Genomic DNA, 25,755 nt, shown 5'->3' with positions numbered 1-25,755 from the left:
GAATGTTGGTTGCCATTTGAACTTTTGGGGATGATGCTAGCAGCACACATTTCTTCTCTCTTAAGTCATCTCTGTCCATCAAATACTGAATTGCCACCTAGGCAGTTGCCCCAAGATGCTACTTCAGCCTCCAACCCCCCCACATTTGCAGCGTGTCACTTGGGTTTCAGTAATTGACCAGTTGCTAAATCCCTCCCCACATGGCTACAACAGCTGTCGTGTAACGTGTTAGATTTCTTCACATAGTGAAGCTGTGTTCACAGGGCTGTATGCAGTAATTCATATGCAGCCTTGTTTTATTTTTTCCACTTTAGAAAACAAAGAATACAGTTTAAAAAATGATTACATTTCCTCTTTTTTCTGCGCTAAACTTCACCTTCAGCAGTTAAAATGCTAAGCTAACAAGCTTGCTAGCTTAGCATTAAAAATGCAATTACATGTGTCATTTTATATGATCTATCCTTTAAAAGAAGCCAGTTGGAAATAATAAAAATCTACCACAGAAACCATTCAAACCAATTCATGGCAGTAACATGAGCTATATTGATATATTAGCCAATAAACATGTTTGCTTATTGCATTTCTTCTATTGGTCACATGCAACAAAAGATACAGAAGTGCTTTTTGAGCTTTCTCAAAAATGTGTTTTTTGCAGACCACTGTGTTTCAAAGACATGACCTCCACCAGTTTAGATTGGCTGTAATGGACAAACTGTTGTAAAAATTAAAAGTACAATAAATAGTTTACTCCTGCAAGCCTTGGTCTATTTTTCTCTGGAGATTGGTGAAAAATGTGCCACCTGTGAACTGGATCCTAATAATATACCATCCTATAGTGCTGTAATCTCATTGTGATCCAAGTAACACAATGACCCATCATCTTTCAAAAACATCTTCATCTTCATCTTTATCATCTTTCCCTGTCCACTTCCACGTTCTCGTAGACTAGCAGAACGTGAAATTTTCAGCTTTTTCTAGTCTAAAATGAAAGAAAAAATGGAGAAAAGTTAGAGGAACAATAGCACAATAGTAGCACGGCATAGCAGTTTATTGATTTCTGGCATCTTTTTTACAGTAGATAATAATTTCTTCATATATTTTACATTGTTCTCGATAGTTTTTATTTCTTCCATAAATAGCGGCCCAAAGACTAAAACTGAATCAGTTCTAGTTCTGACAAAAAATATTGTTAATGATTTCATAGTTAAAGAATACAAAACCATAACATTTTGAATATACAATTTGTCATGATGTTAGCCAACCAGTCCATCCAAGTGTTTTGTAAATGCTTTGAGATGTGTTTCAAGAACACAATTGCACTGCAAAATCATCGGCTTGAACGAAACCCCGGATTATGCCTCTTATCGCGGGCCTCGTCTGGTGTATGTCTCCATAATACATGAGATACAAATTGCACTAGTTTCCATGTGAATCACCAGGCAACAGAAACACTTCACTTTGAGTACATCTCTTACTTTGGGGATGTGTGTTGTGTCGCATCTAGGACCCCGTGCTACACGTTATACTTGTCAAACAGCTGTTGAAGTCCCCGAGAGACCAAACAACCACTTTAACTTGTCAAATGGCTCGAGACATCGTGAACAGCGTTTATCCATAATTACTTTCAGTCCATTCTTGTCTGGGTAATTCTGTGTATCCCTGAGCCACAACATTTTTTTTAAATAGCTTTCAAAACCTCTTGATGGCTGTTTCCATAATGGCTCCATCATCTCATTTGTATATGCACTTTTGATGGCATAATAGACGCCAATTATTGGCAATGTCTCTAAACATGAAAACAAGGAAAAGAAAAAAAGAGCAATGCAGGTAAACGTATTGCCGTCTCTCTTTTACATTCATGAATGTTATTGTTTGTTTGTTTTTTGCCAAAGTTAAATGAAAAGGCATGAAAATGCCATTTTTTGACTAAGCTCATTCGTCATCGAGGCAGAAGGGACAATGCGAACCAAAACCAAAATGAGTCACGGCTTGCTGGGAAACCAGTGAAACCAGTCGCACATTACTGCACGCACACGCTGCCTATTGAGCTACAGCATTATAATCTAACATCTTAAGCACTCTGCATGTATCTGACTTCAATCTACTTTAGAAACAGTCCATAGATTGATGTGATATGTAGAAATGTACAGTTTTTGTTCTCTTTATAAGGCATGCCATTGTGATTCCTTTCTCAGCAGGTCACAGCGTCTGTGTCACAGCTGGAGTTGCTGATAATGCTGCAATCCTCTGTAAGTGTCCCCGGACAGTTTCAGAGGACTACGGGTCCCCTTTGCACAGCAAAGCAAACAGTCAAGCGAGGCTCTTCACACCGGAGGGAGGGTTTCACTTTATTATACACCTGCAGCTTCTTCACATGGGTTCAAATAATAGTCGATAAGATTTGGAGCCTGTGAAATGAAGTTAGCTACACAGAGAACACTGCGAGGGAAATTCAGGTTTGTAAATGAGTGGAAAAGATTTGTTGTCGCCCAAATTAAATCAGCTCGAAAAACAGAAGGAACGTGCTTCTTCTGAAGACCGGATTCAAAGCATTAAACTGCGTGTGATATTCTCGACTCTGAAACTTTAGTTATATTTGCCCACACACTTTTGCAATAAGCACCCGCAACTTGCAAGTGGGAAATTTTGGCTCCTATCTTTGGGCTGGGGGAAAAAACCCACAAAAAAAACAGGGCCAATATTGATTTTTTATTTAACAGCTGCAATTTTTTGCAGTTTTCTGAGCCCATACTGAGGATTCACAAGCAGTTTGGGTTTCTCCAATTCAGCTGGCAAAGGTTCATACTAACATCTTCTATCTCAGACTTCTAATGCTGTCTTTTGTGATATAAACGTCGTCTTTCTGCGCAACAGAGCTGACCATAAAATATAAAATATGTATGGTGTGCAGCGCAGCCACCATTTGAATGAAGCTGGTATGTTTATTAAGCACAAGCTGCACATACACAAAAAAATACATTCATCTAACCATCTGTTGTGTGACACTAGCTTTGGTTCATAGAAGACATCTTAAGTTTGTTAGAAATCACTGGATGCTGTTTTGATATGTTCCTGGTAAACGAACACAGTACACAGTGAAACATATCAAACACTCTCACCTTAACACAATTAAAGCTAAAGTGCAGAGGCTTTGTTACAACAACAACAGGCATACAGTATGTGACTCATAAACACGCACTAATCAGATCACTTAAAGAGCCTTTCGCCTACCTGAATGATAGATGTTTTGCTGCCACCTGGTGGTCACAGTGATAAATTATTCGAGCCTGGATTTACACCCAAGTGTAGAAGCTTGTTTCCACCACTGTTTTTTGTCATTTTTTTTTTTTATTAATTCTTATATTTTTTGCATAAGTCAACTGTAAGAAAAAAAATCTGGTTCTTATCTCAAAACTGTAACATGCTTAAACTTCTTAGAAAATAACTCTGAGATAAGAAGCTGAAATTCTGACTTACAGATGACAAAAAACCCCTTTTTTTTAATGGCAGCAACAAGCTTCCATACTAAAGACATTTTCATTATGAGAAAAACAACAGATGCATGCCTACTGCACAACACATAATACTTAAATTGGGCCACATTACAGCCACCATGTTCTACTGAAAATATCACTTCATTGGCCTCTTTAGTCGCCCTCTTTTAACTCTGCCTCTGACATACATTTTACGATAAATGTTTTCATTTGCCGTCTAAACATATACACGAAGCTAACTTACTAGTAAATAAAATCAAAAAATAAGTTCAAACTCTTTTAGAAAAAAAGAAGACTAACCCCACGTGGAGGTGTACTGACATCAGTTACCGTGACAAGGAGTCCCCTGAATCGGCGCATTTTATCAAATTCACACTGCGCACAGTCTTCAGTAGCTACCTTGAGTTCTGTTTCAATATTACATTTACTAACGTCTAGTTTTAAGGCAATCAGATATGGCTATGCTCGTAGCACAGGAGTCACTGTTTGTGCATGCTCATGCATCTGTCTCTTTTTTTGGATGTAGACGAGTACGCGTGTCAAACTGCTGCACTCCGAAATTCTCTCATGATTTACTGCACATGTTACAGTTTTTTTGCCAGGAATCACTTGACTAATAAATGATTGTGTATTCAAAGTGTGTCTGGAAGTGCTAAAAAAACCCAAACAAACAAAAATAAAAACACAGTAGCTGGTATGTAGAGAAAAATGGTGCTGTTGCAGTTATCCTCACTCACTCATGGGAGCTCAGACTGTGCATTAAACGGCAGATGATGACATCAGTTTAAGTTCAATTCTAGTGAAGAGGAGGCAGTGCAGTTTTCTTGTCACACTCTTTTTTTTTTTTGCAAAAACCCTCCATATTGAAGTGCCACTCTGACACTCTGTTGCCTTGTAAGAAAAACATCTATTTGTGGAGTCATTTCTTCGGTTTTCTGTGTGTGGAAATAGTTTCAGTAGCATAAAGCTGCCTTGCTACCGCCACAAAAAAATATGCCTCCTGGACATTTAGGGTCAAACGTAGATGCCTTCAGGGTTGAGGGTGGAAGAGACGGCGCTCTGAAGAGCACGAAGGTCACTGGGTAAGAGACGGGAGGAGCCGAGTCGTTTCAGGGAACCGCACTCCGTCTCTGCAGCACACAAAAAAGAGAAGGTCCTTTAGCTCTGAAGGGCATGAACATCACTGATATATGAGTCTGATCTGACATCCATCAAGTGATTAAGTATCAACTTTAAGTAAAATTACTTCTTTTATGAAAGGAAAAAAACTATATTATTCTATGTGACAGCAACCCGGAAAGAGGAAGATGCAAGGAAAGAAGAAGACGATGCTAAGGAGCAGCCAAAAGAAATAAAGAAGACAAAGAGAATGGAGAAAGTTTTTTTTATGTAAAAAATGATGCGATTAAAATAAAAACAGAGGATTTTTCTTTGGCTTTATATTGAGTATTCCATTGCTGGTCCATGTAACGGGGCAGTCCTGCCTCACGTAGTCTAACAGGTCATTCTCAGTATGACCATAAGGTGGCACTGTGTCCATACACATGTAAAAGCAATACAGTATGTAGAATACCTCAGCTGCAATCAGCATTTACAGTAAAACTAAATGCTTTCAAGAAGGTGGTGATCTTGTAGAGTTTCTGTCAGTGTGTACGTGTAGTTATACCGCTGCTGATCTCTTCTGATGGTTCAGCCGGCAGCACAGTGACCTTGGTACCAGTCTGCTGAATGAACTGCTGTAGGTTGACCTGTCGAAGCTCTTTTGTCAGCTGCTCCAGCTCCTGCTCTTTCTCCTGTAAAGGAAAAAAACACCAGGATAATAAAATGAACTGTATGGCTAGCACTGCACATGAACAAATCCACAGACTACCAAAGCTTTCTAGTGCAGGAAGTTACTCTAATGGAGGTGAATTTATTAGGTCAAAATGAAAAAAAGATTCATGTTCTGCTCAGGATCTCTCCAGAGTCATGGTGTAGTTGAGCCAGCCAAAGAAAAGTATCAGCTCACAGATGATTACACAACTCCAGGCAGGGGATTGCGTACTTATTCAGGCCCCTCTCTAATCAGGCAAAGAATGCTGCTAATTCCCTCCCTCCTATTCCCTTCTCGTTACCTCACGCTTCCCACATCTTACTGGACTTCACCCTACTTCATACTAGGATGCATGCAGGCAAAGATCCATCGCACATCGCTGCAAGCCAGAGATAAGGCTTTGCTTCACTGCCCACAACGTAATGAGCTTAGATTTCTATGGTTCCACCTGTGTGCTGAGGACTAAATTTTTAAACCAGCGTCAGCGGAGCCAAAGTTTTCCGACTTCTTAATAAGATTTTTTAAAACACTTTCCTGAAATCTGAATTCTTCAGCCTCTTCCAAAGTTAATGGGAACACAATATTTTGAGCAAAATGCCAGGCTCTAAAATAAACAACTAAACAGTTGAGCTGACCTGTAATCTCTTGCCTGACTGGCTGAGCGAGCGTTCCAATGCCCTGCAGCTGTTCTCCAGCCGTGCTGTTTGTTGGCTCTGCATTTCCAACTCTGCCCTCACTTTCTCCAGCTGGGCTTGTACCTGAAACCCAGAGTGGAAGGGAAGTCAGGAAGCCAGCGCTCATCGCAATTTTCCAGGAGAAATATGCAAAAGAAACTCAACCATGTAGGGAGACTTTTTCATGCTTTGACATGTTTTGAATTTAAAAAAAAAATTTAGCTCTGCAAAACTATTCATCCAAGTTTAGAACACATATGTCTGTTTAAAAAAACATTTTTCTCAACACAACTTTATTTAAATAGCATCAAAACACAGCAGCAGTTGCCTCAAGGTGCTTTATATTGTAAGGTAAAGACAATAATACAGGGCAAATATATGGTGTGGAAGAAAGACAGATTAATAAAAACTAATGACTAAATGCAGAGTGGTGTATAAACACATAGTAAGTGACAAAGGTGACCGAAGAAGAAACACTCAGTGCATCATGGGAATCCCCCAGCAGGCTAGACCAACTGCACCATAAGTAAGAGAGGATTCAGGGTCACCTGATCCAACTCTATATGCTTTATCAAAAAGTTTCAGAGTGACGTCTGAGAGTGAAGTGCTCTGTTGGAGTGATACGGTACTATCGGGTCATTAAGATAAGATAGGGCCTGATTATTCAAGACCTGTATGTGAGGAGCAGGGTTTTAAATTTGATTCTGGATTTAACTGGGAGCCAGTAAAGGGGAGCCAATATAGGAGAAATATGCTCTCACTTTCCAGTCACCGCTTCAGTACTCTCGCTGAAGCATTTTTCGATCAGCTGAAGACTTTTCAGAGAGTTTTTAAGACATCCTGATAATAACAGTAATCCAGCCTAGAAGTAATAAATGCATGAACTAGTTTTGAAGGACATATCCTGGTCAAAAACCACTGCATGAGTCCTCACAGTGTTACTGGAGGCCAGGGTAATGCCATCCACAGTAAGTATCTGTTTATGTGATTGATAGAATGTCCCAAATGTTAATTTTTCAATGACTGTACCTCTTCCTCATTGACCCTTTGTTTCAGCTCAGCCTCCTGCTGCAGTCGCTCCTGCTCCACGCCTGCCTCCATGCTCTGGAAAGTAAATAAAAATCTCATTTTTTTCAGCTTCCTTCTTCAGTTAAAGCAGCGTGTTTGTGTTTACTGACATTTATAGATTAAGAGGTTTAACTTGTAAAACCATCAAAACAGGATCTGGTGAAATCAGGCAGCTCGTGATGCTAAGTTCACCTGTATGTGAGCTAGATACTCCGAAAGCTTGGCTTCACAGTCGCGTACACGGCCCTGCAGCTCGGCTAGCTGTTGCCGCAGCTGCCACTCGCTCTCCTGCTCTATCTGCAACTCGTTCTGCCAGAATTCCTCCTCCTCCATCTCGGCGTCATTCCTCCTCACCTGCTGCTCTAAAAGCAGCAGCTCTTCCTCCAAGTTTCCTTCCTGTAAGCCATGGGATTAAAATATGATGTAGGGATGCAAAAATGAAGATATTGGAAGACATGAGAGTTTAAGGTGCAGACGATCTGAAGATCAGCACATATGCAATGTTTCTCTCAGTGACTGCACTGGCAACTGTGGTTTTACTCACATCGCTGGCCTCGCCTGTGGCCTCCTCCCAGTCTCGCAGCTCAGCCTCGCAGCCCAGCAGGCGGCTTTCCAGGGCCTGGAGTTTGTCTCTCTGCAGCTGCACCAGTCGGCTCAGCTCTCTGGCTGGACTCCCAGGTACAGATGCTATTCCACCTCCTCCAACTCTGCTGAGGTTTAAACTCACACCGTGCTGCTGGGACTGTTTGACTAGATGCACAGACAAAGAGGGAAGATTAAGATTAAAAGAAGGAAGCTAGCAAAGAAATGACTGGTAAGATCACCACTAATATTTAGCTGTACACACCATCAGTATCTCTGCTTTTTCCAAATATTTCCCGCAGACCCTTGGCGCCTCCTGTGAAGGTCAGAGATTTGCGTTTGGGTTCCTTTCGTTTGAGCGACCGGTCTGTCCCCGATGGGCGGAGCTTGGCCAGAGGTGGAAGGCTCTGGCGGTATAGACCTCGTTCTGGGACACGAGCCAGCCCTTCAGAGGTTGGCCGCTCGCTGACAGACGGGCCGGTCCGCTGGAGGATGAGCTGCACGTCACTGGCATACTGGCCCCACTTGTTCAGGGACACTACAGGGTTTTCATTTGGAGCCAGGTGGCGCTCTGTCTCCCGCCATTTCTCGATCAAAGTGTATCTGCCTGTCCGTCCTGGGACAAAACAAAAAGTAGTTAAAAGGTCCTGACATTTTATGACAGCTTTTCACAATCAGTGGAAGGGAATCCTACATGAAGGGAGATGTGATGTTAATTTACCCCTCCATCCCTTGATGTTCGACCGGTTTCTGTTGAGACAACCTTTATATGGTGCAAGCATTTAAAAAGTTTTCAATTTGTGGGTGAAAATGAAGTTTTGCTTGCCAAGTATGTATAATGCATAATACTGTATATTATTTATTTATATGCAGTGTATTGTTTCCTGTATGACTACAAGTCTCTTAGATCATTGTGGAGGAATTTTGCCCCACTCTCCTTTAATTTGAGTCAGTTATGTCATGGGCTGGGTGACCCAGTGCTTCCAGTTGGTTTTGATCAATTTTGCTATATTTTGAAGATCATGTGGAGTTTTGGATTATTATTAATTGGCTGTGAATTTTAGTTTAGTCTGTTTCACCCAGGCCTTCTGTGCTAGTTGCAATGTATTTCCTGTCTGCGTGTTTCATGTTGTCAAACCTGTGTTGTCAAACCTGTGTTGTCATGTCTATGTCTCTCCATGTTTCCTGTTTTATTTTGAAAGTCTTGTGTTTCTTTGTTCGATGCGTTTAGTTTTACTCTTTTCCTGTGACGTCGTTGTGTTCATTTGTGTCAGCTGTTTCCCTATGCGTTTCCACTTCCCCTGATCACCTCCTCTGTGCGTTTCATTCAGTCTTGGTCAGGTGGACTGTTTACCCTCCCACCATGTCACATCTAGTTCCTCTTACGGCATGATTCAGCTCAGGTCGTGTTCATGTCTCATGTTCTTGCTTCTTCATAGTTTTCTGCACGTTCCTGGTCTGAATCATATTTATGTCATTTATCACAGTTTCGTCAGAGTTAGGTTTTAGTTTAGTTTACGCCCTGTTGTCTTTGCTTTATTCTGTATCCATGTTCAGCCAGCCTGTAATAAACTGCTCACTTTTTGTTTAAAACTTCAGTTCCTCTTTCTCCCTTCTCACGGTCTGACAGTGCAAACCATGACAAGTTCAATGATGTTTGCAGGCATTTGTTTATGCACAGCTCTCTTAAGGTCCTGCTACAGCATTTCAGTCAGCTTGAGATCTGGACTTTGACTGGGTCATTGCAAGGCCATGATTCTTTTCTTTTTCAGTCATTCTGTTTTGTTTAAATTAGCCACAGATTTGCTGCTACGCTCAGGATCATTGTCCTGAGGTATGACGCAGCGTGCCCAAGCTTTAGCTGTTGTATAGATGTCCTCACATTTCTCTAGAGTATTTTGTTGTACCGAGGAGTTCACAGTTGAGTCAGTGATCTCATACCCATCTCATGCACTTGGTATGAGGTGTTTGTGTTTGGTTTTCTCCAAACATGGAGCTGTGTATTATGGCCAAATATCTCCATTTTGGTCTCATCTGTCTAAAGGACAGAAATTAAAAGTTACAGAAGTGGTTTTCTCTTGGCAACCCTCCCAAACAAGCCAAGTTTGTTCTGTAATTTTCTAATTGTGCTGTCATGAATATTTCACATGCTAACCGAGGCCTGTGGAGTCTCTTGGATTCTCGCAGCCTCTCTTAAAAAATTGCATGGTCTGACCTTGGGGTGAATATCCTGGGATGTCCACTCCTGAGAACATTAGCATTATCCAAACACATACCTTTATGCTCCAGACCATCAAATTGCCAAATCTTATGCGTTTAAAGAAGTGCTCATACTTGCAATTAATCCGTAATCAAGTGAATTTGATTAGTAGCACCTGGCTACTACTTGCTTAATTACTGTGGAAACAATACAACTTTTCCACAAGACTATAAGAAAGTTTGGTGCAAACTTTCTTTTTGACATGACCACCCTAGCTGTGATGTCCCCAAACTTAAAGATGATAAAAAAAATGAAATGTTGTCTAGTCTTTCTGCAACTGTAAGTGAATATCAGTTTTCATGTTGACAATTTCTTTTCTGAAGTAAAAACAATCACCACAGTGTTAAGACATTAAAAAAACCACTTTAAAATCTACCTTCACACCACTTTAAACACATGGGTTCACATTACTTTAGAGAAAAACTATTCACTTAAATTCCACAGTGAGTGATAAAGAGAGTCATTGATCTGTGCTGTCTTTAAATTTTTACCAGATCACGGTTGCCTTTGTCCCGTGTCATCCCTCAGTTTTAAACATTTGTTCAGTAAAATCAACAAGGGCTGAGAATGATTCAGCTCACAGATATCCATTAAACAACCTTCTGTATCTGGGTGTGCGCCCTGAGATGTTTCAAAAATCAGGCTGCATGCTGTCAGAGTAAACACCCCGTGGAACCTCTGAAAGAATCAATCCAGCCTTGTAAAAATGATCAAAATAAAGTTTAATGTGTTTTTGCAAAAATGACAGACGAGACAATGACAAAAGGCTTTTTCACAGCTCTCCCACAGGCGTGCACCACTGGCAGATATAAAGGACTTAACCACGGTGTCTAATGCAGTGGGAAAATTCAAGTCAACAAACAGCGTTTGTGTTAGCCAAAGAACGGAGTTCAGTGGTTCAGGGCCTTTTGTGTGTGTCTCCTGTATTTGTATCTGTACACATAAAGATAAGAGAAAACAGTGCCCACTGCACAGCCAACCCCCTTCTTCCACAGTAAGGGTCCTTACAAAAAGAGGTGCATTCATCACTACAGCCATTCACACTTCAAAGCGGCTTGGCCAGTACAAAAGGCACAGCGAGCACAAAGGACAGTGCCATAACTCTTCCTCTGCTGTCACTGTGAAAGACCCCCACATTTTAACTCTAACCACTGGGGCTACTGAAAAATCAAACATTGGATGTGTTCATCTAAAAAATGTCTATACATGACTAAATGTCACGATGCCAGACTTAAATTCACAAATGCATACGACGAGCAGCCGAGGCTGTGCCTGAACTTATTTCTCAGCAACTGTCAACACAGGAAAGACTGCAGTATGACTCATCGTGTTTCACGGAGTCCCGTTATGGTGAAAATCTATTTGTGCCCTCTAGTCACTTTTCATTTTCAAGCCACTGATTGCCTCAAGTGTCTGCATGTATGCGGCCTGCCAAATACTGGATGCAACCCACATAACAGAATATCCCAGCGTGGATTTATGCAGGACAAAATATAATTTGCACTGATTTTCCTGGACTTAAGCAGTAACCAATATTATTTTACTTCCTAGAGACACAGGAAGTAAAATAATGTTTCTTAGCATTTGCCACCTGTGAACAGGTTATGTTGTAGTGAGTAATTTGTAGCTTACCAATGGCTTGTGCCAAAGCGATGACCACTTCCTGGCATGTGGTGAACTCCGTGACCCCGCACACAATGCGCTGCACTCCGTCCACCCACACTTTTAGCTCCATGGCCTTCATTCCTCCACACCACAAGGAGCCGCTAGAGATTGTTTAGTTTGCATCCTGGAAAGCGAAAAATTAAACAGGTCAGTAAAATAAATCGTGTTTAACTGTTAAGCATCACTTAACCAGTATTCACTCCTACACAACACCCTTAAAGGTTCGATTATAAATATTTTTAGTGGTGGATCCAACCTGATATTACACGTAAAGCATGTAATTGACAAACTTTGCCTCTCTTAGGCGTGAAATGGACATGCATGCTTAAGTTGCAGTACATAAGCCAACACTACTGACCAAGGAAGGTATAAAGTACATTCCAGGCTCTTTCAATGCCAGGTAAGATGACGTTTCTTTAAAAGTTTGACTGTTTTAATGTTTCCTTTAAATAAATTATCACCCTCTGCTGGTACTGCAAGGTAATGCAAGTTAACTATGTGTGTTCATTTCAAGCCTAGGAGAGGCAAAGCATGACATGCACATGAGTCTATTACACGTTTTGCCAGGACACTGGGTTCATCAGATTAATAGGTGTGAAGTGTTCTTGCTAGAAACAAACTCCTTTTTAGTAGAGCCTAGCAATCAGCACCATTGTGTGACCATTTTGCTGACTATTGTGTGTTCACTGTGCAGTATCGCTATTTTGCGAGCTCCTAAATCAAACAAAATCTTTGTTCTGCTAAAGTTGAAAGAAAATCCTTCCAGCCACGATGAAAAACAAAAGATAAAACTAAATCGAGCTTCTTTATGCATGCTTCCTTACGAGGTACAAAAAAAGCAATAGATCCAGGACCATAACTGTTTACCTTGATTTACTTATCCTGTGTTTTGGTGGTTGCTTAAATACCAAGACAATTTCACAAGTACAAGCCTTTGGAAGTCCACGATCAGCTTATTAAACTTTGGTTACAAGCATCCAAACTGTGGAAACACTGCTGTTACAACAAAGGTATGTAAATGGAATCACCATCCCAGCTTATTTGAAGCACTTATCTTTGCACTTATTAGTACTGTGTGTAAGCACATGCACCTCACTTTACTTTTGTCATGCCATCTCAGAGGAATACGTTGACCGTTCCACTTCATACTTATAAGTTGACATTTGCACAGAAACACGCAAAGAATGTCGGACTATTGTACAGCTTCACCTTATTAACTAGAGATAATTTATCTGAATTTCAGGAGCAGGACCACACCCCAAACACTCCTCTTCCAGTTATATGTCTATAAATAACTACTTGCGCCACACACACACACACACACACACACACACACACACACACACACTTGTTCTGTTGACTCTTCTATGGAGGCATGAGTGGTCAAGAGATCGAATTATACTTATACAGACAAGCCAGCCTTGGTTGACATGATCATCTAAGATGGAAGCAAATCCCATCTTTGGCTTCAGCTAATGTGGCTAATTTTAAAACCTTTCACTTCTTTTCATTCCAGTTTTCAAAATGCCTTTTCTGCTTCCACAATCAGTTGTCACTGCTAATTATGTATGAATAAATCCATTCTGTTACTGGGAGTATGTCTGTGAAGGTTCTCAGTCATCCAGGTCATCGTAGTCTAAGGAGCTTGGAAAGAAAAGCGTCTGGTTTTCTTTTCAGGCAACTTAAAAAAGTCCAGACGCTTTTCTTTCCAAGCTCCTTAGACTGTTACTGGGAGGCTTTCTTTGGGGATCTGCCAGGCCTGGAAGAGCCACTGTAGATCCTCAACTAGGCCTTCCCCAAACTGGAGCTTCTGGTCTAGCTTATCGCTTGTGTATATATATTTTATATATAGCCATAAAAGCTACAACTTAATTTAAGGGCTAAAAATCTAAAAAAAAATATTTAAAAAACCCTGTAATAACTCAAGGCCTCTTATGAGTTATCTGCACCAGTCAGCTACCTAAATTGAGAATTTGGAAATTCAGACACCAAAAGCCAATTTTCTACCACTGGGATAACTCAGACATGGACCCATGTAGGTGCACTATTATCCAAACCTTGGGCTATTCTTCGTATACGTGGGACAGACTGTCACAGATGTTCCAGCAAATTGAACAGTAACTACACTGAATTGGGATGGGAAAGTGACCAACACATCTTCAGCTGTGCAGAACGCAGCACTTGACCAGACCGTAAGTGTAAGTCCTGCTATGCGAACAAAAAGGATTCATGCCCTAAAAATGGAAAATCTCGACAGCTAGTTTAGACTTGTCACAAATGCCTGAAACACTGGAGCACAGATAAGTTGTTGGGTTGTCAGGGCTTGGAGAAATATTACAGACCACACACAGAAACAGCGATGCCCTCCTCAGTCACTTCAACATCCCTGAAGCGTACACCAAATGTGAGTTATACAGCAGCGCTGTGAGAAACACCGCCATGCTGCAAGTGTAAATGATGCACAGGCTGCAGGTATTCAGACATACACAAGGCAGTAGCAAAAGTCTTCTGCTTGATATTCATATCAGGCTGGAAAAATTACAGCTTGAAATATGCAATTGCCACCAGTTTGACAGTCATGACACAGGTGTGCAACCCACACTGCACGGTGCCAGCCACTCACACCAAATGGAGCGTAAAGCACGAGATGGAAGCTTGAAAAGCCACCCTTTGAAGCACAGCTCCCATCACAGAAATCTTAAAGTTGAACAGTGTAGGTTTTTTTATAATTAACATCAGCTCAGAGTTCTGAGCCGCTAATGATGGAGTAGCATGTGATTTCTTTCCTTTTAAATATAGAACACGTAGCATCCAGAAGTCTTTGGAAACAAAAAAAGAAGTATTTCTGCTTCCAGTTGTGCAATTATGCTCTTGAAGTTAAGAAAATGCATTGTCTCCACACATAAGGACAAATTATATATAACCTGTTATGCAGAGATGGATGTAGCCATATAGATGTGGAAGAGAGCCAGAGATTTCTGGCTCTCTTCCACAGCATGTCTCTCATCCTGTCTTCCTTCTCTCACCCCAACCGGTCACAGCAGATGGCCGCCCCTCCCTGAGCCTGGTTCTGCCGGAGGTTTCTTCCTGTTAAAAGGGAGTTTTTCCTTCCCACTGTCGCCAAAGTGCTTGCTCAAAGGGTGTCATACGATTGTTGGGTTTTTTCTCTGAATATAATATTGTAGGGTCTACCCTACAATATAAAGCACCTTGGAGCGGCTGTTGTTGTGGTTTGGTGCTATATAAATAAAACTGAATTGAATCAAGTTGAATGTGTAAAAAAACAAACAAGACAAAAAAAACTACACTCTTAAAGGCAAGTTCCCGATATCTGCATCATCATCATTTTAATAGAAAGATTCAACATACATTTGGTCGAGTTTACAGAGGTTGCACACTGAGTGAGAAGTGGGGTCATTTTCTCAAACTTCTGTACAATTTGACTTCTTTTTTCCTCACCTCCTGCTGACAGAAATAATGCAGTTTTCAGGCACTTCTGCATTGGCTTGACTTTTCAAAACCTTCAGGCTTTGTCTGTTTTTATATAAAGTCTATAATTTTAACGGTCTCTCAGGTTATTGATTGACAGAGCTGGCAAATAACTTCAGTGAAATGGCTCTACCAGCTGAATATAATGGAGCGCATAGCAGCTAAAGAGATCTCCCACAGGAGTTCACAGAGGCCAACATTCATTACATGTACTCTATCAGGTGAACACAACAGTGACTAAGAAGTGGTGCTAATTCTGGAGCTGCACCACCTTTGAGCATTTAATAACCGTGACTAACATTTCTTCTGCAACAGGTAGATTCAGGTGGAACAACATGATATTATGACCAAATTATCCAGTCAACTTAATCACCCTTGTTTTAGTTAAGTGTTTCCTAAATGGGTTAAGGGCCACTAAAGAGCTAAAACCTGATGCCATCTCCCAACAACAACAACACACAACACTAGTTCTCTGTAAGAGATTTCATGTAACGCTGCTGATGAAATGTTGTACCATCAAATGCCTGTGGTAATGTAATTGTGGTGTGATCGAACTCTTCCGAAATATTTTTCATTTCCTGGTGTTCAGTGCAGAAAAGCTTACATGCACACAGAATGAGAGTCATTTCAAACTGCTGACACAAGCGCCTCGGCAGCGAGGCAGTCATTATGGCCTTGGCAAGCCTGAGCAACAGAGCAGTGAAAGAGCAGGTGGCTAATACTCAGTCTTGCAACCATACTGGGCAGCATTGCTCCCTGTCTCCTGACTGGGCCATCAGCTCAGCTCTGATCCTTGACTGGCCTATCGCTTGAGGCGATAACAATTTAAGCACCTTGCATCTTCGTCACAGCTGGAATGGGAATCCCATCTCTCCTCCAATTTAACTACTGGCCCCCCCGGAGGCCTTTTTCTACAGAGACCACATTATGCTGCACACTCCTCTGCGCTGAAGGCATCTGTTATGGGCAAGGTGTGCATTTGGAGTGAAACTGGGTGATTTGTTAAATGAGACAGTATGCATTCGAATTGAGATAGATCCAGCAAATGAGATTATTCCCATGAAAGGAGCTCAGTGGCTTGGAGAATAGAAATGAGACAATAAGAAAACAAAGAGGCACAGTGAAGGTGAAAGAGTAGGGGTGCAGATGAATAAACAAAACCAAGCAGGATAAAATTAAAAGGAAAAGGTTGGATCGTCTGAAGAGGGAGTGCAAACATTTTTGAGATGAATACCTTGCATCCTCCTGAACACTGGATTGACTGTAGAGAGTGTGCTGCACCATTTAACCTACTTGTGTTTGTTTTGGTCACCTGGAGATTAAAACAGTCGTAAGATGCCGACTTGTCTGCAAACACTCAGCATTTACTCTCCGAGATATAGTAAAACTTGAAAAATGTGACGCAAAGCAAAAATGGTTTGGAGTGGATAATATGGCCTTAACTCTACTGAAAATTTGTGGACTACACTTAAAATGCAGCTCCATCCCAGGAAACCAACCAACTTAAATGAATTCTACTAATTCTGCCAAGAGGAGTTGTCAAATATCCGATCAGAATTATACCAGAAGTTTGCTGATTGCTACAAAAAGCATCTGGTTGAGGTTCAACATGCTAATGGACATTTAACCAGATATTACTGGGGATGTATGTACATATTTGAGCCTGCATTGATTACACAAAATGAAAAATAAACTTGTGCACTCAATTATTGTTTTTAAAGTCATTAAAGATGCATGCTGTACAATTCATCCACCCTGGAAAAACACAATTAAAAATTGGAATTTAGACATTTGACCACACCTGTATCTTTAATACAAGGTTGATGACAGAAGCCAGGTGAGGCTGAAATGTTGTCACTGAATGTTTATTATGATGAGTAACATCCACTGAGGTTTAACCTGGGAGGAAAAGCCACTTTGACACATATGTGGTAATCTTTTGCACACTTTTATGATACTCTGCTCACACCAATGTGCATACTCACACTTTCCATGAGCACTTCTATGTGAGACATTTGGATTTCATTTACTCCAGGGTGATGCATTTATTATAAATATATCAAAACAGAGCAGAGGGTTAACGTTGAGACAGTCGACTTTCTCGTGAGGCTTTACTTTACAATGCTCATATTGAAAGCGAATGAGTTACTTAGGGACAGTTAACACTGGATAAATGTATTTTTATGCAAATGCAAAGATGGTAAATGTTGACATAAAACTGGCACAGCAGTGACTGGTTGCAGCACCTTTTCAGCACTGCAACATATTTTCCACTAAACTAGCAGTTATGTTCGATTAGAAGATGATTTGCATAAACACTTTAAGGCCACATGTGCAGCCAGAGTTGTGAAAAATATCAAATAAGATATCAAACAGCCTAAAAAATATTAGATTCAAACTGACCTCGCTAACATGGTTCCCGGATTTTTTTTTCATTTTGATGAATTTTCATTCCTTTACTCATAGAGCTCTTACTGTTCCCTTGACAGAAACAGCATATGCTGATAGATGTTTGCTTTTATCGGGAGCGACACACAGGACCACAGGAGCAGGCGGCTGTGCAGAAGCAGATGTTCAGATCATTTTTAGTCAAAACTTTATGCCCTCAAGTTTTGATCCCAAAACAATCAAATTGCAACAACTTAGATGCTCCAAAGCAGGGAACGTCAAACTCATTTTACATACATACTTTGTGATCTTAAGTGGGCCAGACCAGTGAAGCATGAAAAATGTGTCCAACTTGTGATAGTGGACACTTTCCACCCAAATCACATGCAAAAATTTTTATTTTACTGTTTCTACACTTTGCACACAGTGCTGGATCATTTTTTCCACATAGAAAGTTAATAAAGAATCAATCAGGGAACCAATAAAGAATTAAACCGTATGACCAGAATCAATAATAGCATTGGTGTCAGTATACTCTCATTAGTCTCTATCCCAAATCACCATCATTCAGTTCTGAGCTGAACTTAACAGGTTATTGAAGGTCTAAACTGGAAACCTGAAGGTCAGAACAACAAACTGTCGACAGAGTCAATAACTAATTGAATTCTCTGCTCAACTGCTCCAACAACATGGCCTATGAAGCCCGTCACCTTGTGCAAAGTAGCTTTGATTTTCTTTTCCTCCTTGCTGAATAGTTCCAACAATTCCTCCAGAGACTTACCTCAGCCACACTGATCACTTTCTCTCCCTCGCTCTCTCCTTTTTTGCAGCTATTGCTATTACTGCTCTGAATTTGCATCATGCATTTTCCCTTTCCTCCCTGGTTATGTCTTTAATCTAAATCACATTTACTTTGATGCTCCCGCTGCCAGCGTGTGAATTAATAAATCATACAAGCGAGTATAAACTAATTAGTATGCGGCGACACTGGTTTCTATTTTGGTTCGGCTTCATTGTAAATGTATACTTCCATATTTAGATGTGTTCAGTGAGCCACAAGTCCGCACAGTCATAGTTTCTAGAAAAGGAAGTGCAGGTGCAGGATATTTTTCTTCTGTTAGTCATTAAAAAAAGACTCAGTGATTCACATTCCAACTTTATGCAGTAATCCATACACGAAAATCCGTCCCACCACTCCAAAGCACCCGCTAAGTACACACAGATTTGACTGGAAATCTCTTTGACGTCACAATTTTTGTCATATATACACATATAGTACTGGTAGAAAGAAAGTACACCCTCTTTCTATCCATCTTTTATATAACAGGGCATAACAACAGCCTGGACCAGAGCAGGTTTTAAAATCAGATAAATAAAACCTCAGATGAACTCCAGCTGTGACATTACACTGTGTCATTGTTTAACAGAAACTAAGCTAAAATGCAGTAGCAGTGTGTGAAACAGTAAGTACACTCTTACTGTTTCAATAGGAATTAAAAGGATAAGTAGCAGCCAGAAGCTGGTAATCAAATGTGCTTGATTAAGGAATCATCAGCAAGTATGAGCACCTCTATCAAAGCAGGAGTTTTGGCAGTTTGCAGGCCTGGAGCATTCAGGTGTGCAGTAACACAAAGCCAAGGAGGAAAGGCATCAACTGTGATCTCTTACAAGTGATTGTTGCTCAGTCTGGGAAGGGTTATAAGGCCATTTCCCCCCCAAAATTAAGTAAATCATTCCATGGTGAGAAAAGTTATTCACAAGCAGAAAATATTCAAGACAACTGCTTTTCTTTCCAGGAACGGATATCCCACCAAATTCAGCTTAAGGTCAGACCATGAAGGCTAAGAGCTACATCTCAGACTCCTCAGTTAACATGTTAAATGTTTAAGTTCATGACAGTCAAAATTAGAAAAAGGACTCAACACGGATGACTTGTTTGGAAGAGAAAGCCTCTTCTTTCTAAAAAGAACATGGCAGCTTGGCTTAGGTTTGCAAAGTGGCATCTGAACAAACCGCAAGACTTCTGGAACAATGTCCTGTAGACCAGCGGTCCCCAACCTTTTTTGCGCCACGGACTGGTTTATGTCCAACAATATTTTCACGGACTGGCCTTTAAGGTATCGTGGATAAATACAACAAAATAAAACCAGTACCGGTACCAAAAGAAAAAGAAGATTTATTCATAACACACGGGAAAAGACCCAGGGAAACAGAGTTAACAATAAAAAACATTACGCTAAAAACCGATAAAAACCATGAAAACCATAAATTTCACATCCGAGCCTCAACTCTTGCGGCCCGGTACCAAACGACTCACGTACCGGTACCGGTCCATGGCCCGGGGGTTGGGGACCGCTGCTATATACAGAAAATATATGTCCACGTTTGGAGAAAACGAGACACTAACAACTCATACCCACTGTCAAGCATGGTGGAGGATGGCTGATTTGGGTGTGTTTTGCAGCCACAGGACCTGGGCACCTTGCAGTCATTGAGTTGACCATGAATGCCAAAGTATTCAAGGGTCTAATGTGAGGCCATCTGGGCGACAGCACAGCAGCAAATCTACAACAGCATAGCTAAGAAGCAATCAAGGTGTTGCAATGCCCAGATCTGAGCCTGATTGAAATGGACCTTAAGAGATTTGTGCATTAATCACTGTTGTAAAGAAGAGTGGAGCAGAATTCTTCCACAATGATGTCAGTGACTGATAAAGTGATACAGGAAACAATTACTTCAAGTTAGTGGTGCTAAACCTGCTTCCACAAGCTACTGAATGACGGCGTGTACTTAGTTCTTCCACATACTCGCCATGCATTTATTCCATCCATCCATCTTCTTCCGCTTATTCGGGGCTGGGGTCGCGGGGGCAGAGCCTAAGCACAGAGGCCCAGACCTCCATCTTCCCAGCCACCTCCTCCACCAGCTTGTCCGGGGGAACATGAAGGCGTTCCCAGTCCAGCCAAGAGATAAAATCTCTCCAGCGTGTCCTCGGTCTGCATTTATTTATTTATTTATTTGTAATGATGTCCTGGTATGTAAAACCTTTGAACTGAAAAAGGGTGTACGTTTTTACTCTGTCTGTACACTGTTAAGAGTTGTGGCTGATCACATTAACACGTGATTTTCTACTGTTGGCTCAGAGAAATCCAAAATAAGTTTTCTTTCTTGTTTGTTTCTTTTTTTTATGCATTCTTGGCAAATCGATTTAGCATTTAACTACTGTGTAATTTATTTATTTGCCCTGTTTTATGACTAAACACTGAAATTGCTGTGCTTTTCTTTAGATCTATTTCTGATGCTACATATAATATGCTTTCTACTTATTGTTAGAGTTTCTGATGTTTTTTGGTTTTTTTAAATCTCAAACAGTTAGATTATTCGATGTTTTTTTGTATTACTGCAGCTTGCTGTGTTTGCATTCATGTATATTTTCCTTCAACGAGCAGAAAAACATGTTGCATAAGAGACAGAATAAACAGATATAAACAACACAATGATCCGAAGGGAGATCGAACCACGAAGACAGAACATGCTCGGTATAGGAGATGTTATATTCATGCTGGTCATAATCTCAGGAAATGCTTGAAAAGATTGAAAATGACTGCTGTGGGAAGGAAAGGCTGCAGCTATCAGTACAAATCCTTGCTGTCAGACAACTTCTGCCACTGCCATTTGGTTTCAGACATGAAAAATATTGTGTTGTCTGGGCTGTGAACCATTGAGCTAAACTTAGTTATGACTCCAGTCTACCTCCCCTGAAGTTTCATTCTCAGGATGCCAGAGGAAGGCAGAGTTAGGGAGGGGACGCAGCACGAGAAGTCCAGGCTTCTTATTTATATTTCCTCAAACATGGATAGCAGCTCATGAGAGGGATCAGCACAAAAATGAAGCTAAAAGCTCCTTTAATAAGCTGTGGATGAGCATTGAAGGAACAGACTGAGAAATGTTAACATAAAGCTTTTCATTTCACACCGACTTAAAGGTGGAATTTAAATGCAATATACAAACCTAATAGTTAATAGTTCATTTCCTGCCTTGGTCAGCTCTGTGCCATCTCAGCCTCTTGCTAAATTATAGTTTAACAGACTCAATGCCAATCTTGTTGCTGCGTGTACCCTCAAACATCTGATCAAACCGACACATTCGCTTTGAAAAGTCAAAACTCTATCATATTTTTTTTTAAAAACACGACTGTCAGTCAAAAATCTAATTACTAATGGAGACATGGCATTCAGTAGATGAGACTTAGGCAGTTCAAAAAACAGATGATGCCAATTTTTTTTATATGTAACAAGGAGGTTGTGGAAGGAGGGGATCCACTGAAAAACAACAAGCAGCGCACAAACAAAAGAGCACGCTGTAATGTGCATGCGTGAGTCCACATGGCCAGCAGCATGACTGGATGCAAACAATCCCTCACCATGGTGACGCAGCTCAGGCTTTGTCCCGACCTTACACAGCTGACCGGAGTGATTGGAGGGTACGGTCTGGGAAAGTAGACCACACAATCGGCAACAATTAAGAAGCAGTCCGTGCTTTCCTGTCACTTCCTCTTTGTTTCCTTTGAATGTGGGCAGCGAGAAAACATGGAGGTGTGCTCTGCAGCGGGGGTTCTTGTTGGAGATGTAGTGGAGTTTTGCTGGAACATCTCAGAGTTGGCCTTATGGTGGATATTGTCTAGTTTTAGCTGGAGCGGTCATGCCAAACAGATAACTCTATCCTCTATGTTCAGAGGTCAATGGCCTGCATACAATTTAAAAAACTACTCCTAATAAAAATGTCCAGGCTCTATGAGCTTGCTAAAATCACTGGATAAAAGATTTCTTCTGCTGAGAGTTTTTACTTCACAATTGTGTAACCTGCCTAAAATGATCCACAATGACTCCCAAACTAGTTGTGAGACTACAAATCTAGCTCACAGACACAAATTTTAGGTGTTAGCTATAATCTCATCTGAAGGTCAGAAATTAGCTGTGTTAGTTAGCTCCTTCAAAGCTAAACGTCAGAAGGTTACTAATGTTCAGATGATCAACTAATATCTTGCCACAGTTGTAAAGACTAAAGCCTGCAGCTGTCATACAGTGACCCACATTTGCATCCAAATTAGCAATTTAGAATGAATAATTAAGCTAATGTGCATGTCTTTGGATTGTTGGAGGAAACCCACGCAATCACGGGTAGAACATGCAAACTTCATGCAAGAAATGTACCAGCCAACCATATTCAAACACAAGATCTTCTCGCTTTGAACAACAGGGACGCTAAAATCCTAACGTCAGCAGGTAATCCAAATATAAACCCTAAATGAAATTACATTTCGACCTCTGTGTTCAGACAAGATGTCACTGTTCTTGATGGAACATCCTGGAGGTTCACAGGCCCTTCAATACAGCAATATACTCATGACTTTGCTTTTAAGTTGGCACACAGCCTTCATATTATACACCAATTTCCCACTCCCCCTGTCTGTTTCTCTTTACTTATATACTAATATAATGTAATGCTTTTAAGAGTCCATGAGAACACAGTGGTTCTCCTAAAACTGATGATTCATATTGCAATCTATAAATGAAACCTCCACCTTTTAGCCTTTTGTGCAGCTTAATGCTGACATCTTTTAGAGATTACCTCCACATCAATTTTTTCAGCTGAAGACAGTGAGATGGCTGCATATTCAGCAAAAGCTTGCATAAGCTGAGTGAAAAGCTTGAGAACAGCTTTGTAATCAGATACTATCAATCATCTATTGTGTAATAAACAGTGTAAGAGTTCCCTGTTATTAAGCAAGCAGTGGTATTCACACGAATGCAACATGCAGTACTTTGTGTTTAACAATTTAAAGGCAGCTGCAGGTTTTTGTCACAACTGCTGGTGTCATGGGTAACAAAGCAGTGTACTCACATTCACACTTCAGCGGTTTCACTGGATGTTATAATTTTTCTACCGTTACAGGAAAAAAGAAAAATCACCATGTTCAAGCAGAGTGACCAAAGTGCCCTCTTGCAGTTTCAAAAGTTAAAACTAATCAGCTTGCTGAAGACAATAAGCCTTTAACCCGGTAAGACCTGCAGCTTAACTGACCACAAGGTGGTGGGAGGGGAAGTCTGCTGAAAGATAAACTGGACTGGATTTACACTGCAAAGTCTGTTGCGACTCTTCCACTTGGGCAGCATGGTTCTGACATCTCAGGCAAATGCAGACACAGCAACTGTGAATGAATACCAACAATGCAAAGTTATTGGTGCTTAGCTGGCATGGAAACTTGTGTGAACTGGGAGATTATTTTTGGTCAGGATTTCTTTGTCTTATGATGCTAAACTGAATTCGTGGACAAAATTGTAGCGTTTAAGTAGATGTGGGCAGACTGATCCAAATATTGATTGTATCGATATCAATGCTGGTATTGGATCTATACTAGTCCACTGTTTACATTGCAGGTCTTCAAAAAACAAAAAAACAAAACTGTTTCATAAGACATGAAAAGCCGAAAGGTGTGTTTTGTTAACTAAGTATAGTGGAAAGTAAAAGTCACAGTTATTTAGTGATCATTAAAATGTATTCAGAATTTTTAAACTGATGATGATTGATCTGATAAATCACGAACCACTACTCTTCCCTATATAAGCTGCCTTTATAGGTTAAAAGTATGGTATCAGTATAAATACTCGGTATCTGATCGTACCAAAATTTGCAATATGGCACTACTTTTTAGAAATAATGACAGAAGTGTTTAAAAATAATAAAAATTACTGACACACTGAAAAAGGCTCAAGATTCACTGATACTGAAGATACCTGTAACAGTTTCTCAAAGGGTTTAACCGTTACCAATATATCAGGAAACAACAGTTTAGTAGCAGAGTTAACAGAGTCCAGTTTTTCTCAGAGCAAAGTATTCCTACTACAAACAGTTTACCCTTGCGTCCGCCACACGTGTGCTTCAAGGACTTCTTCCTGTGTGCTGTAGCTGCATGACTCAGTTGAAGGAACTCTGATTAAAAAACCACTGCTGAGTGCGCGCTTATAGCCCAACTCTATAAATTGCATTGCAGGGCTCAGAAGACAGATCCCACTTACGCACTGACCACTAACTCACTTCCTGGATGGCTCATGGATCTGGTATTTTGTGTCAGGAACACTGACTGAGGATGTGGGTTAGATTTCTTTAAAAGGGAGGACGAGAAGGGCGTGAATAAATCTGTCAAATAAAGTTACGCAACTGCAGTTGATCGGTCATTTTAGTCTTTCTTCTGTGTTTGTCCTCCTCACAGGCTTTAACACAAAACTGCCAACAGTGAACTTATTAAACGGACCCAAATGACAGTCTACAAGCTTGTCTAAAGGGCAGCAGCTTTTAAATGTTGGCGTGACTGACGCATTCACTGCGTTCAATCCAGTGCAACAAACGCAACAACATACCTCTTTCCAGCCGCAGCTCACTGTGTCTTAGACGATTGGGAACTCTCCCGTTGTTCTGTAGCCACCGAATTTCTCTCTGGGATAAAATCCAGTACTTTCTTCGTCATGGTATGCGGGCCACTTGAGGGAGATCCCGGTTTATTCTGTGCCGATCGGCGCCTGCATCATAGTTAACGGTGTGCGCGCATCCCCGCCTCTTCTAGAAACCGAGTGGATGTAAACACGAGTGCGTCCAGTCATCGGACATCCTACAAGGGGGCTTTCGACATCTGCTGCTCTGCCTGCTCTGCTATCAGTGAGAGAGACCTCACGTGTAAATCACGATCGGAACAGAACTAGGACACCGCAAGGCATGACGGACCGGTTAAAGCTGCACCGCACTGGCGACGCAAATGGACCGAGACCCGCTCAGTTAAACGGAGGGTTCTGATGGGAATAACAAGCGTTGCACGTGTTTATAGTGCTGAAAAAAACCCTTAGCGTTACACATCTGCAGCATATGTTTACATGGAGCCCCGTATTTGCATGACAGCAGCTTGTAAAGCCCAAAACAGACTAAAAATGCCTTAATCAAAATGAAAAGTGGAGTGATTTTACCTTCTACAGTGCCATTTAGTAAAGAGAAAATAAATAATAACATAAAATGACACTGAAATATATTTGACAATACACTGAAAAGCAACATGTGCTAGTACAACTATGTAGTTTTAATCCTTGGTCCCCTCCAGCAGTACTTGAATACTTAAAACAGTCCGCTTTTAATGCCTGCGTGTGATAAAAAACTGATTGTCTTACATTGAAATGTAATGTAGGCTTTCCTGCAGTGCAGAGATCAAGATCGAGAACCAAGTTTTTAGTGCACTTATTGAATTAAATTCTATTGGACAAGCACAAGGTACAG

General features: G+C 40.8%; 1 protein-coding gene across 7 annotated transcripts; it reads right to left on the bottom strand.

Moving 5' to 3' along the window:
• Positions 1-1,030: 1,030 nt before the first annotated feature.
• Positions 1,031-25,258, bottom strand: rassf8b (Ras association domain family member 8b). 7 transcript variants are annotated; one of them, XM_025899781.1, is made up of 11 exons: positions 24,855-25,253; positions 23,518-23,644; positions 23,338-23,376; positions 11,524-11,680; positions 7,897-8,247; positions 7,594-7,799; positions 7,242-7,445; positions 7,011-7,085; positions 5,943-6,065; positions 5,161-5,287; positions 1,031-4,624 (listed from the first exon to the last, which is right to left on the bottom strand). In XM_025899781.1, the coding sequence occupies exons 4-11, from the start codon at positions 11,633-11,635 to the stop codon at positions 4,509-4,511; spliced, it is 1,314 nt and encodes a 437-aa protein (XP_025755566.1). In that variant the 5' UTR covers positions 11,636-11,680; positions 23,338-23,376; positions 23,518-23,644; positions 24,855-25,253; the 3' UTR covers positions 1,031-4,508. The 7 variants fall into 7 exon arrangements, with proteins under 7 accessions (XP_025755566.1, XP_025755568.1, XP_005451756.1 ...); XM_025899783.1 differs by lacking the exon at positions 24,855-25,253 and adding an exon at positions 24,352-24,550; XM_005451699.4 differs by lacking the exon at positions 23,338-23,376.
• Between the last annotated feature and the right edge of the window lie 497 nt (positions 25,259-25,755).

The sequence above is a fragment of the Oreochromis niloticus genome, linkage group LG17, assembly GCF_001858045.2.
Source record: "Oreochromis niloticus isolate F11D_XX linkage group LG17, O_niloticus_UMD_NMBU, whole genome shotgun sequence".
In the NCBI taxonomy this organism is placed as follows: Eukaryota; Metazoa; Chordata; class Actinopteri; order Cichliformes; family Cichlidae; genus Oreochromis; species Oreochromis niloticus.
Note: the sequence above shows the minus strand (reverse complement) of the source record. Positions and strands in the feature narration are given on the sequence as shown.

Coding starts and splice junctions, on each gene's coding strand:
- rassf8b (XM_025899781.1), bottom strand. CDS start 11,635: ATGAAGGCCATGGAGCTAAAAGTGTGGGTGGACGGAGTGCAGCGCATT. Junction 7,800..7,896: donor AAAAAGCAGAGATACTGATG/GTGTGTACAGCT, acceptor CTGTGCATCTAG/TCAAACAGTCCCAGCAGCAC. Junction 7,086..7,241: donor AGTATCTAGCTCACATACAG/GTGAACTTAGCA, acceptor TTTACTTTCCAG/AGCATGGAGGCAGGCGTGGA.